General features: G+C 41.1%; 1 protein-coding gene across 1 annotated transcript; it reads right to left on the bottom strand.

The window, feature by feature from the left end:
* Positions 1 to 9,714: 9,714 nt before the first annotated feature.
* Positions 9,715 to 13,676, bottom strand: MRPL44 (mitochondrial ribosomal protein L44). The gene is made up of 4 exons (XM_075098780.1): positions 13,422 to 13,676; positions 12,573 to 13,041; positions 11,304 to 11,482; positions 9,715 to 10,046 (listed from the first exon to the last, which is right to left on the bottom strand). Exons 1-4 carry the CDS (start codon positions 13,628 to 13,630, stop codon positions 9,875 to 9,877), a joined length of 1,029 nt encoding a protein of 342 aa, XP_074954881.1. The 5' UTR covers positions 13,631 to 13,676; the 3' UTR covers positions 9,715 to 9,874.
* Positions 13,677 to 14,732: the final 1,056 nt, after the last annotated feature.

The raw sequence follows: 14,732 nt of genomic DNA, 5'->3' as shown, positions 1-14,732 counted from the left end.
AAATATCCTCTTAACGGAGGTTTTCTGCAGGAGAAGCCTAATCTCAATCCAGACATGGGAAAAATACTGCAAAAACTAGTAACACATTCGCACTTTATCGCCATGTCACTTAGTTTGGAAGTAAAAGGGCAAACCCTCAAAATGTTGTTTAGAATAATTAATTTAACAAGAAAAGTGAATCCCCTGACATTAAGGCCTCTTGTACATTCTGCTGTGCAGCAAGAACATCTGCAGTTTCTTGCCTTGAACTGTTTTCAACACTGCAAGCCATAGTTATAGATAAAAACAGCTTGAAGAAAAAATTAAGATTCCTTTCAAGAATGCATTCTCTGGGTAAGTGGCAATGACGGGCATGTCTCCCTGAAACAATGTGGGTGAATTGCAGTTAAGAATGCAGATTTTGAAACTATTTGCCAATTAGAAAAACTCCTTCTTAACCAAGAGGAAAAAGAAAAATGCTCATCAGCATGTGACTTAACTAAAATGACTTGACATGAAAAAGAAGCTTTTTCCATGACATGACAGGAATATTTCGTATTTACTGGTTACATGCTTAAATAAATTAAATTTAAAAAAAAACAACCAAAACACAAGAGAGGCATAAACAAATTAACAATTAAGGCATGGTGGGCATAGTAATATTCCACCTACTGTGTTTTGGCAACTGGAAAAGGGTAAGCGTTCAGAACATTATTGCAGCCTGACTAGAACAAAACCTTGTTTTGGTTTTTTTTCCCCAGTTTGGTTTGTGGACAAGGGAGTTCATGGACGAGAATGAATAAATATGCTGAAACACCACAGTGAATGAAAAATTCAGGATGTTGTCTGCTCAGAGCAATACCCTAGTTATTGAAGAGCAGCGTCTTACTGACGGAAACACAGGGATTTAAGAAATACAGCCCCCAATGCGCACGAGTTTCAAACAAATGGAAAAAACTAAAACAAGTTCCTCCAGAGTACCATGAATGAGGAAAACTGGCAGGGAAAAGGAACCTGACAATTAATAAATCACCACAAATATGGAAACAAAAGCATGACAGAAGCTATTAGGTATTTTTTACAACTTAGAACTTTTAATCAAGTCTCTTGTAATTGTTAGAATATATGACACTGTTACTATCACTCCCTTACAGGTCTTTAAGTGTACCCTGACCTTCCTAAATTATCGAGATCCACTTTATGAATACATAGGGGGTTTTTGCATCCTGCTTCTCTTTCTGTGGGATTGTTTCAGACCTCAGTACTTTACTACTTAAGGTCCAGTTTTCCAATTTTTCAGGTTCAATGTATTCATAGCCAGCTTATAAATATTGCTCTGATGCCAGAACTACCCTTCAGCTTATTTTTCGCTCCCTGTATGTACCTTTGTGCACACAGATAAATGCCCAACTGAAATGTCAACACATGCAGGCAAGAGATACAGGAGGTCTGTGCCCAGCCGTGCTGATTAGCGAACAGCTGCTGTTCAGTGCTGTGCGGCTGGCTCTAGGTGCTGACTACAACTTTGGTAACTCAGTGTGCTGGTTTTGGCTGGGATAGAGTTAATTTTCTTCACAGTAGCTGGTATGGGGCTCTGTTTTGGATTTGTGCTGGAAACAGCATTGATAACACAGGGATGTTTTAGTTCCAGCTGAGCAGGGCTTACACAGAGTCAAGGCCTTTTCTGCCTCTCGCCCCACCCCACCAGCGAGGGGCTGGGGGTGCACACGGGGTTGGGAGGGGACACGGCCAGGACAGCTGACCCCAACTGACCCAAGAGATGTCCCACATCATATGGTGTCATGCTCAGCACATAGAGCTGGGGGAAGAAGAAGGAAGGGGGGGGACATTTGGAATGAAGACATTTGTCTTCCCAAATAACCACTGAGCATGATGGAGCCCTGCTTTCCTGGAGATGGCTGAACACCTGCCTGCCCATGGGAGGCAGTGAATGAATTCCTTGTTTTCCTTTGCTTGCGTACACAGCTTTTGCTTTACCTATTAAACTGCCTTTATCTCAACCCACTGGTTTTCTCACTTTTACCCTTCTGATTTTCTCCCCCATCCCACCGGGAGGAGTGAGCGAGTGGTTGTGTGGGGCTTAGTTGCTGATGGGGTTAAACCACAACATTCAGGGTTAGGATTATGAGTCTAATAATTCAAAAATAAAACAATATAAGCAAAGTAATTATTAACAGAGAAAGACTTCATATTAATAAATGAAAAGTTTCAATTTTTTGGAAATAACTAGATCAGAATCTAGACATTTCCCTGGGTAAACTCTTGTTTTACACTCCTCTTTCCATCATTGATAGAGATCACTGTGCAAACCCACCTGTCAAAGGGTTTAATTCTATTTCACCCTCATTACAAACTAAGCGCCCAACAGTCAATGAATTTTCAGAGTATTGTCCACAATCTCAGCTTTGCTCTGAAGTACCACATTTTCTTTCTATGCTAGCGCCTCTTAGCACTGCCAGGCAATGGCCACAATTGCCCTCGTTCCTCTTTACAGCGAATTTCATCCCCTTGTATAATGAAATCCAAATAACCATTCGTCAACGCAAACTCTTTGGAATGACATCTTCATGGTAAAAGGATGTATTGTTATGCTTCAAAAATGGAAATTATGTTGAAGCATGAAAAGCATTCATTGCAGGTTTCAAAAAGAATCTGGCACGAATCAGGTAATTCAGCAGTGGATTCTGTCACTAGTAGCAAATCCCATCTATAACAGGGAGAATCCTTCTCTAAAGGAAAATTTTGAAGCTTATTGCAAATTTTATCATACTTTATTATTATTAGTTATGATTATTTTCATCTAGTCCCTGATATTTTTGGTTACTAGGAAATTATTAGTATAGTACTCCAGTCCAGAAAAGTGTTCAAATTTGTTATTTTTAAATTGCCCATTTTTACCTCTCATGAGGTAAGGAGATCACCTAAATTCAATCTGATCCATGATCAATCATCTCCTAATCACTTGGTCTTACAGCCAAGCTCCCAGTAGGCAGCTGAAATAACCAGTTAAGAACTGACAAGTTCAAAACGAATCTTTCAGAGAAATAAACCATGAAATAGATTACCTACCTCTGAAACCTGGCAACAATCAACAGCTTTGCTACTGGTCTAGATTTCAATGAGCTTCAGCAGCCTGTCTGTTGTTCATGCGGCACACAGACTGAATCACAAACCTCACTTTGACATCATACCTGAAGTCACAGGACACTGAGCGTCAGTGCAGATTCCCAGCAGCTGGAAGAAAAACATGCAATGCCATGGGTCTTGAAGTGAAACTTTATGGATATGCGCATCTAGGGTAGGTTCATCCTAAACTAATAAAAGCAGCAATCGAAGCAATAATGAATTGCCATGTGGGCATCTGCTAAATGCCAATGTGAATGTCTTTTTATTATTTTTTTTTTTACCTCCAAAGTATTTTCTCTACTTGGCGGATACAGGCTGTTGAACATGTCTGCCTGACTTAAAACATGCTGAAACAGCACCACATCGTATTTGAGATAGAAACATTTAACATATATTTCTACTGCAAAAGAAACATAAAAGCAAAACTGAACTGTACTCTGATATTATAAGCAGGAAATGATAGGTAAACCACTACAGTCTAAAACCATTAGCCCCCTAGTGATGAAAGCCCAATCAAATTACAAAAGTAGTTCTACTAAGCTCATTGCCAGAGTCATTACTTGATGCAGGAAGCCCATGTAATGGAATGAGCAACCTTTGGATACACACTTTTAGATTAGGCAACCATTTTTTCTTCTGATGGCCTATAGAAAAAGTTATTTTGTAAACATTTTCAGTTTCTATCAATTGAAATTAAAGGGAATTATTTCCATTAGTGTTCAGCTAGCACTCAGCAAATGAAGCCATTTTCTCTCTGGACTCTTTTCCTCCTTACACGTTCTCTGACATTGGAATTGCTTCTACAAATCATTTTGTTACATTATCATCACAAGCACTGATAATTTTGCCCCTAACTTAAGAGGATGAAGCTGTGCCTCCTAGTTCTTTCTACTGAAATTATCATTAGAGCAACGAAATTTCTTTATTGGACCAAGCCAGGACTTTCAGACAAATTATTGCCCTCTGGTGGTGGGAACGCTTCCCCCGGTTAATCCTCTGCGCTTACAGGACTAATTCTGTGATACCTCCTCAGTTTCATTACTATTTTCTTAATTATGTAGGGTTGCCTCCATGAAGGAGATACTCCACAAGAACAGACTGCAGAATGGCACCCGTGAACTCCAATTACTTGAATTTGCTGTCATAGGCTTAGATCTAATGTAGGACAGTAGTGTTCCACTAGTGTGCTTCTTCCAGACTCGAGGAACACCTGATTTTTCATTCAACTAGGCTTAATTATTTGTTTGATCTGGCAATATGCCCTGCATTACCTCAAAGATATTTGTCACAAATCTAGATATGTCCCCACAAAACTGTCAGCTCAACGTGGCAGGGGGTCTGTTATCATGTACTATGGAAATGGTGGCACCATTCTGTAGAAATGGTCAAATGAGCAAGAGCAGAACATTTTAAAGCTTCCAAACCTAGCAACTTCAGAAACTGACCTCCCACACCAGGCAAAAGTATTTATTTTCTCACTTCTATAAGGTGGAAAAATTGCCAGCGGCACTTCCCACCACCCCCACCCCCTAAGTGCTAGCCACAGCCTACAGAAAGAGACAAATATACTGGCACTGATGAACCAAAGATTTGATTCAATACTTTCCTAAATATGTGTGAATCATGAAACTATAGAATCTGTTCCCAGAAGTGACGGACTACAGCTAACCATTGTCTCTCTCTACTGAAACAACTTGCATTAAATACTGTTAAAGGTTATTTGAAGCTGGATATCAAAACATTCTTTCAGAAATTTTTTTTTTTGCAAGTATGCATGTTTTTAATTTAGTTATGCTACATAAAAATTTACCACATCATCTGAATGACTATTGAGAATACGGTCTTTTAATAGACACACCCACCTGTTGATGCAATGAAATTTGGTTGCCTGCATAAAGTACCAAAATGAAGTACTTCAAACCAAAATCATGCCTTCAGGACAAAGAGAATTAAACTACAGATGTCAGGTAATGATTAGTCTAAAATATGTTACTCAAGTTACAAAAACAAATGTTGCTCTGATTTATAAAAGCATCCCAATCTAATTAGGGGAAAACATAGCACTGCAGAGCTGTTGAGATACCCTATAAAGGGGAACTCTCAAGCACATTTGAAACTCGATGAAATTTTCATCTCATTGAAATTAAATGCAAAATTCTCCCAATGTCAATAAAATTAAGATTTCTTCTGATAAAGAACCCTGGTATAAGAACAAGTGAACACAACTGGCAACTAATACTTACAGAGGTAAAGCATAATTTTTAATTTCCGTATCAGAACAGTGAGGTTCTGTAATTGTTCCCAGCTGGAGCAACAGGAGCAAAATACCCAAGGCTTCTAAAATGGAGCTCAATCTCTCTAGGAAAAGGATCATATGACATAGCTATGATGATGACAGATTGTCTTGATGATCCAGGAGGTCCCCGACAGTCGTGCAATACCTGGGCTGTAGTAATTCAGATAACATATTTGCACATGAAACTGGAAGTTCAAGAGCACAGCCACAAGCATAGCTGCCGCAGATTGGCAGAAACATTACACTTATTACACAAAAATAGGAAGGGGTGATAACATTTGCCTTCTCCCTAGAGCTACCCTTTTCCCAAGGACCAGCCCCAGTTTTTAGGTGCACCATGAAGTGCTGCATTACAGTATGACCCAAGACTTAAAGAATCACCGACAGCCCTCAATGCTCTGATTCTGTCAGGCAGATCAGACGTGTTTCCCCTGTGCAACTTTGCACTATGACAGTGGCTATTTACTGACCATTCTATCTTCCTAATTTATCAACAATTTCTTAGACAAGCTGAAACAGTGAACACACAAAACCAGTGCCATTAGATCAGCGGAATCAATTTGAAAAGATAAAAACAATCTGTCCTTAGATGCTTGCTTCTCTACACTAAATGCGTCTCTTTAATATTAAACTTCAAAGCTCAGATGTAAGAGAAACCAAATAGTTTAGAGACTGTTTAAAGTTTACCTCAGCGCTCAGTAAACTTAAGGACAAGAAAAAGTAGGGCTTTTCTAATGTTTCTGTACTGCATCATCCCTTTCCCCCGCCCTACAAAAAAGAATGACAACACATCTTTTGATGTTTTGAATTCTTCATGGCTTTTTATAGCAACATAATACCAGAGCAGCTTATTTAAATTTTTGATTTATCATAAAACCCAGGAGTTTGGTATAAGAAATTTCAATTCAAGCTTTAACTTTTCACCAGCAATTTCAATCTCCGAATTAACATGGAGATAACTGTAAATTGATTGTATTTTAACATCCTGCCTTTAAGTCACAGCCACAATTAACAGAGGAATTATTCCTGAACTTTTTCTTTACTGAACAGCTTGTGACACATGAGCAAAAGCACATACTGGGAACAGAAGTAACTTAATAAAAGAGCATGAAAGCATATTAAGAAGTTTTTCTCCAATTACTTAGCTGGGACCAATACAGTAGAACTTCTTTTACCTTTCTCAAAATCACTTTTAAAACACTTTCAAGAAAAAGACAAAGGATCTAGATGAGAGAAACAGAATAATCTAAGACTATTCACACACCAAATTTATTTAACATTTGGAGTAAAGTCAAGTCTAGACCAAAATCAATAGCAAAACTGCCACTGCTTTTAATGGATTAATGACTAGTAGTGCATTTATTTCATAATTTGACTGATATCTGCGTCTAAGCATATTAGCACACTTATGTGAATTAATACAAAGATCAAGAAGGAAAAGAAAGCTAAAAAAAGGGTTAGCTTATAGCACGGTACTTTTGTCAAAATGTAGCTGTTAGTACACACATGACATCATATTTTAAGTTAGCACAGAAATATTGTTATTTTTGTTCTGGTTTACCAATTATAACTTCACTTAAAAAAAATCTTGATTATGAGAAGGTTTGAATGAGTTAAGGGAAGGATAAATGCAAATACAGTAACAGAAATGTCTGTATCAGATAAGGTTAAAAGGTAGCATACAGAAAACCATAATCCAAGATGACTCGAGATGATGTTAATGTATTCCAAAATTCCATAAATGCTAAAGAACATGTTTTCTACTCTTAAGTTTACAAATGTAATATTCATAACAATAATCAATGACTTGTTCAACGGGCTGCAAGAATAAACTGTTCTGATTCCTTTCTGTCAATTATTGATACGCTGCTTGATCTATTGTCTTCTCTGAAAAATAAATAAAATGTGATTTTAAGACAGGAACAACCACTGGGAGATGTAAATGCACTTGTACACAGCACCTAGGTCAGAACCAATGCAAGTAGCTTACAAAGTACTTTTCAGACATCAAAACTACCATGGAATTTCATGAACAATGTTTCGAGTAGAAGAAAAGCTGCCATTCTCACCAGAATTTGTAGATACTGATTTCTGTAAATCTAAGACATCTTGTAATGCCACTTAGATATTGTTTATGGCTACTGAATCAGAAAAAAAAAAGGAAGAAAAAAAAAGAAGTTATGAATCTGAAATATGTAAGTGATCCCACTACTGCAACAGTAAATCCTTAAATATATGCTTGAGTGCCAGAAATTAAAGCACAGATACTATATAAAATGCTTTTCTGACCTTTCGAAGCTTGAAAGTAGGACACATTTTCTTATAAAGACTCCTTTTTCACTGACACCTCTATGAAGACCCAGTCCTTTCTTTCTATGTCCCCAAACTGTCTTTCCATTTGAGCTCAAGACATTCCATACATGTACTACACAATAAATTGGTTTATCTTGTGTTACTCATTTTTCTCCCAGCACGCTATTCAGTAATCCATTTTTCCTAGGACTTATGCCCATATTCCAAACTGGAAAGACACCGTAAGCAGATCTTAAATATTCTTTTAAGGTAAAGTGCCTGAAAATTGCTTTTTTCTCTCTCTCAAAATACATGAACTTGTATATATATATAAAAAAGTAGGTAGAACAAACTTTGGATGTAAAGAACCCCACCTTTACTATTGTCCTTTTAAAATAGGTAAAGGTAAGAGAAACACCTCATCTGGAAACTAAAAATAGCATGAGTAATTTCTATCCTCTTTTCAGATTTTGCTGTTATTCCCCTGGAATATAGTGACCTTATTGGCTTTGCTTATGTAAGTGATAACAGATTACCTAGCTAGAATTTTTCACTTAAGCAATTTTACGCTGGACTGATCTTTCTGCTCTCTTTTTTATATTCACGCTTTTGTGCATGTGACCTCTCATGCCAGAACACAGAAGAAAGGTTTCACTTCTATCCAGCCACATAAGCGTTTTATACACACTTAAGATGCGGGTCACACAAAATACTGAAGACACACACAGATCACAGACAACGAGTTCTTTTGCTTGAATACGCTAACACTGTTTCCATCAAGCAGACCAGAGTCAGAACTCATTCTCACCCCAGGGGCAGCAGGGAATGTGCCACCTGCACTGTACGCCAGATCTGCTTAGGAGCCACAACTGCAGCTGGGGACCTTTCGCTGCTACATGTCCCTCACATAAATCCATCCTGGGGGACGAAGGCAATGGATGCTTGTTGCTGTGGACAGTAACATCCAACCTGTCTGAACGGCCACCTGCATATTTTTTCTCCTCCAGATTAATGAAGGCACATTTACCTGCTGTCTTTTTTCACCACCAGTGCTCACAATGGGATAAGGCAGGAAACACTTTAACCACCGTCTTACATTCAGCTTCTTCCTTTGAGGGCTCAGTCCCAGTTTGTAACAGATGCTCACTCAGTTTAAAAGGAAATTATTTCAAAAGAGTCACAGCCCTCATGCATCTGTTGTTTTCTGGTACACAAACTGAGTTTCTATGACATTTAATAGGAACATGGTACAGGTACCAGAGTTATTCTTAAGTGACCTTCCATGTACTTGGAGTTGCACTGGAAGAGCTACAGCTGGTGCAAACAAAACAAACACTGATTTCACTGAATCAAACACTTCAGTCACGTGACTGCTTAAATTAAGCAGCCAAAAGACAGGAAGAAAATGAAGTATCTGGAATAAACAGGAAAAGTAGCAAAAAGAAAAAAGAAAAGCCTATTATTAAATCATGTTCTCCAATTTCTCTGGGTTCAGGCCTTCATGATCCTTATTTTCACTTATTCCTAGTTTTGCAACAGAGAAATTTCTACAAGTTTTAAAATTGAAAATACACCCTCTTTCAGAGTATGCTCCAATAACAGAAACCAATGTATACGGCAAACAAAATTCGTATGCAAGCAGTAAGACCCCAAGAATGCCATCTGCGCTTTTTTTTTTTAAATTGGATCACCAACAGTGTCAGTATCACCAACATCATATTTGATGTTTTCACAGGGTCAAGGACAAACGAATCCAGATGCAATCCACAGACCAATGTTGCATATGTAATTCAACTCATCTTATTAATAATACCCTCAAAACAATCTCCAAGTAAGCATTCATGCAACCTCTCTCTATACAGTGAGATTTTGTCACACCTTATTAAAGATCATTAAAAAATGGTCTCCTGTGACGTATGGGAAAAATTCTCAGCCAAAAGTAAAAAATTCAGAATAAGGGTACTTTTGTTATGTTTAGGAAAATGAGCAAATATTAAACATTGTGCAAAAGGAAAAGACTTTATTTTAATACCATGTTTGATTTGAAAGTTTCAAGCACTAAGATCAGAAAACCAAACTGAATTTTGCTTTCCAAATTACATATATTTTCAGCATGGAAGCCACTAATTCCTAAGAGAAATCAGAAATGTCTTTTATCACCTAGTTACTGCCGATAGCCTTGTCAGCTGCAAATCCCTGTTTGGGTCTCGAGTAATCCCAAGGTCTCCTGTTCTCTGTATACCCATATAGCTTCCGCAGTGCCACGCGGGCAGCTTCTTCCTCTGCAGCAAGCAGCGTTTCACCAGGACCTTCAGCTATAATCTTCTTATCGCTTGGGGGGAAAAAAACAAAACCAAAACCAAAACATTTTCATCATGAAATCCTGAGCACTGCTGTGTGTCATGAATAAGGGTTGCTAGATTTTTTTTTCCTCTGTTGTCTGTGAATACTGAAGGTAATTTCTATATATACGCAAATGCAATCATTTCCGTTGGGCTTTCCTGCAACGGTAAGTGATTGTATATTCAGTCGTGGAAACTCAAATCAGAAATGCGTCCATTTCCTGGAAGAACACTATACTGTGTTCATTTAGATTCCTAACATGTCACTGATTCTTTACAGTGTTCAATTTGTTAGCCGTGTTAAAAATATGCAAATTCATTACTCTGATTAGTTTAAATGAAGAAGTGAAATGCTTCTGTCTCTTCTCCTCCCCTGGTAATAAAGCATTTTAAAACTTCTTCAGAAGGATTCACAGAGAAGTTTATTTTATGAAGTATGTTCTCAGCTCTATTTAATCAACATCTCTAGACACTGAACAGGAACAGTTTGTGAAGGGACACCATGGATTGCTGAGAAAATATAGTCAAAGTTCCTTTCTTTTATGTAAGATAATAAATCTTTGGAGGCATATAAATCAAAGCATGATAAATCAGAACAAGCTAAGTCAATCTTACCATGCGTTTATCTGCAGCTCATTTAGCAAAGCAACGATGTGGGTTTTGGTGCAAGAAGGTCCTGTCCTGCTCCAGAGGAGCAATGTTAGCCCTGGGCAAGAGACCAGGACAAGCACTGACCACACCTGAGACAAGTGCACCAGGGATGACTGGAACTTCCTAAGCCTTGTCTGGATACAGACACTCCTCTTGCCTAGTTTACAGTGCCCATGATTTGAAAATTAAAAAGCTTATCTGGAATATAAAATAAGTCTCTCTTCAACCCCACCTCTCCTGATGTCTATCTCTCTTTACCCTTCTCTAAGCCCTGGATACAGCTGTGGACCCTCTGAAGCCATTCAGTTACGGTCTTTGCAAAGTTCCAACGTCAGGTGACCCAGAATATACACCCAGACTCTCCTGTGCACCCAGCTTAGACTTTGAAGCCCTTTCGTCAGATACTGTCTTTTTATGCATCACCACAGCAAGCTATGGCCAACACTTAAATGGCTGATTTTATAAGGATGTCACTGTGAGGTTTCTTTTCTGTAATAACTTGACCAAACAGCATGAGTAGATAAGCAAAAGATCATCATCTTCCCTCCTCCCCTTTCCCCCAGCTTAAATCCATTTCACTTTAACATTGTACTAACCAGTACAACCCAACAAAGTACAGTGGTAGAACCGTGCTGACTCCCAACTGCCTGGTAATTCTTGGTTCTGGAGAAGAGATATTCCTCTTGGTCAGTTCTTCCACTAGTAAGCCCATAGGATTTACAACTTCCCAGATCTCAAACAGGTCTTTTCCAATGAGTTCAGGAATAAAAAAATCCTAAACAAGAATATTTAGAAGTTACAATTAATGGGAAAGCTAATGAAGGCTCTAGCTTCTGGTGTCTCCTAATAAAAACACAATATGAAGAGGCATTAATACAGTTGACAATAAATCGCTGAGATGAATGATGAAACTGCTCAGCGCTCCATCACAGCTAAGCACAGCTAACCAGTGTCGCTACACATTGCAGCTCTGGTTCCAATTTAGCCCCTGACAGGGTGTGTGCCTTGGGCAAAGTCAGCTGCCCAGACCTCAAGAAGGAGCAGCACCAGCCCAAGACAGGGGTTATAACAATACTTATGCACAGCTCCGAGTACGAGGTAAGCAACTCAGTGCTGCTACCAAGCAAGAAGCTGTACATCAGAAGAGTTCTGCAAACAGGTTGAAGGGAACGTGCAAACCCATGGGACTTTTCACCTGTTGGTGAAAAGTTTGGACTGCTCTCTTGCCTGTTAACGGCTACTTGCTCTTGGAGACCTCTCAAGGGGCTTGTATCAGAAATAAGATTTTAACAAATATATCTCCATTGCAAGACTAGAAATAAGTGAAAAGGACAACTAAAAGGACAGTAGCTGCTAAAACTCTTTTGTAACGCTACATTTTAACTGAACATTTTTATGTGAAATACCTTTAGGTGCTTGCGCTTCTACATGAAAAGCCTATGAACTGAGTGCCTGCTTTATATAAAATGTTAATTTTTTTTAAATTGAAGATATATGTGACCTGACATGGAATAATTTCATTATTTGCTACTATAGTGCATGGAATATAATACTTTCCCTTGGCAGGTGTCGGCAAATACTGAAATATCACCATTATAAACCCGAAGTATATAAGTTTATATACTTGACCAGCCTGTGCTTCCTAAAGAAAACAAAAAACCCACAACTCCAAAACCCCACCCAACCATCGCCACCAGATCTCATTGTCAAATTGTCTTGTTACAGGTATTACCAAACTTCTGCCAATCTCTGGCCATCAAGGTATAAGAAAATATTGGGGGGTTTTTGCCTTCTTTTCCCCTGTAACTTCTGAGACCCTTAGATGTTGTTTTTGTCAGTACAAAAACATATAAGTAATGACTTACCCTGACAAAGATCCCCGTTTTCTCAGGCCCACTGCTATTGAGCAAGGCTCCTATTACAGCAAAGAACGTCCTCTGTAACACATTTGGTGGGACAGGAAACTCTTTGCAAAGCGTCAGGTCCTGTATAGACAGGTTTTGAGCCACATAAGAAACAAGTTCCTGACTGGTAAGAAAATCAACGAGTGCTCCTATCCCCTTTGCAGGCAAAGCTGGGTAGGCACCTTCAAAGCACTGCGTCAGGTAAGAACGTGAAAAAGACATCCCTTGTTCAGCAAGTTTACTGTTATCTTGTAGATTAAGAGCAGCTGCTTCTTTGTCTAGCCCAAGTTCTTGGCGTCTTGCCTTTTCACTTTCAACATAACAAGAATTAACAAATGCAGTCTTGAGAAGATCCACAGAAAAATTTTCATGTAGCCGGTGGCTGAAAGCTTGTATCTCTGCCTGGTAATCCCAGTTGGGCTTCTCCGATCTACAGGCATGGAAAACAGATTCAGAAACAGAACAAGGAGTTACCCGTACTGCAAGCATCGTGCCTTTCAGATGACTGAAAGGAAATGAAAAACTAAATTGGCTTTGAAGATCAAAACTGGTGTTTAAAAACCCTAGCGCCAAGCACTGCTTGCCTGCCACAGGACGGGCCCCTGCCACGGTCAGAGACGCGGCTACGCTGACCTCCGGGGCTAAAAACATTCTGCTCCGAAAGGCGACGTGGTGTTTAAACGCTTTGATTTTACCTATTTGTCAGCCTGTTGCGCTCCCCCTCTCCCCCCGAGCCCCGCCGACACCGCCACCGCCACCGCCCTCATCCGCCGCCGCCCGCCCTCTCCTGAGGGCCGGGCCGGCTCTCACCGCCGCTGGGGGGGCGCCTCCAGCCGCTGCTGCTCCAGGTAGGCGCGGAGCCACCGCTTCTTTTCGTGGGGCGGCGCGGTGCTGAGGGCAACCCGCCCGGCCCCGGCCCCGGCCCCGGCCCCGGCCCCGGCCCCGGCCCCGGCCCCGGCCCCGGCCCCGGCCCCGGTCCGCAGCCACTGCGACGCCCGCCACAGCAGCCGAGCGGCCATGACGGAGGAAGGCCCCGTCCCCTGTCCCCCCCGGAAGCACAGCCCCCGCCCCGCTAGTTCCGGGCGGAAGCGTTCCTGGCCGGGGACAGCAGCGGCGGACCAGCTCCGTCCCGCCGCCGGGGCGGGTTCCTGCCGCCGCTCGGGGCGGGGCCGCGGGGCCGCCGTGGGCGCAGCCGCGTTGCGCTGCGCGAGCCCGCAGCTCCCCCGCCCCGCCCGTCACCAGGAGCTCGGCCCCCGCAGGGCGCGGTGCGAGATGTTTTTAAAATCTGCTCTTTGTTACTTGGGTTTCATTTCCACTTGCAAGGCAAAGTCTTCCCTTAAAAGAAGCTTTATTTCTTCCTGTTACCCATACAGCTCTCAAATCTCTAATCTGTAACCTTCTTTTGCATCATCAGAGTTCATACAGTACACCTTTAGCTTAAAGGTCGTGGTATAAACGCCAATACAGGAAAGGTGCAAAGTGGGCCCCTTCCTTATGTGTTTCCATCCCCTAGAAGACAAAGGTGCACACTTTCACAGCGAGAAATCGTGCACAGTGAGTGCCCTAAATAGCCAGTGGAGTCACGTAACAGTGAACAACGCTTAAAAACAATATACGCAACAGAAAAGCGCAAGGAAGCATGCGCAGCAGCCTAATCAATAGTGCAACAGCCCGTGACACCGGGTATGCGCCCTGTTTTAACTTGAGAGCACGTGGAACAGATGAGAGCAGCATTCCTTAACCAGGCACTCACAGCCAACGTTACCAAAATCCGCAGGGCTCCTCATACTCCCTGATCAGCCCATCCTTACCAGGGCACAGCTCCACCGCCGCCAAAGCCGAGCGTGCAGCCACCGGGTGCCCAGGCATACCCATGACCTCCGCAGCTGGTGGGGGTCTCTGCACAAAGGTAGTCCTGCTACTGTTCTGCGGCCTCTGCTGCTGCAGGGCAAGCCGAGGACATCACTGATAGAGGCCCCACATCCTTCTCTTCCGCAGCCGCTTGGTACCATCATCTCCTCACCAGTTTGTGCACTTCAGAGCCCAGAAACGGTCCTGCACAGTGGGCTAAGTCTAGCTGTTCTAGGAAAGGTCCCCCCTGAAGAGTTGTTTTGATATCAT

This window comes from Phalacrocorax aristotelis, chromosome 7 (genome assembly GCF_949628215.1).
Source record: "Phalacrocorax aristotelis chromosome 7, bGulAri2.1, whole genome shotgun sequence".
Lineage (NCBI taxonomy): Eukaryota > Metazoa > Chordata > Aves > Suliformes > Phalacrocoracidae > Phalacrocorax > Phalacrocorax aristotelis.
The sequence above is the reverse complement of the archived record's forward strand: the minus strand, read 5'-3'. Positions and strand labels throughout refer to the sequence as shown.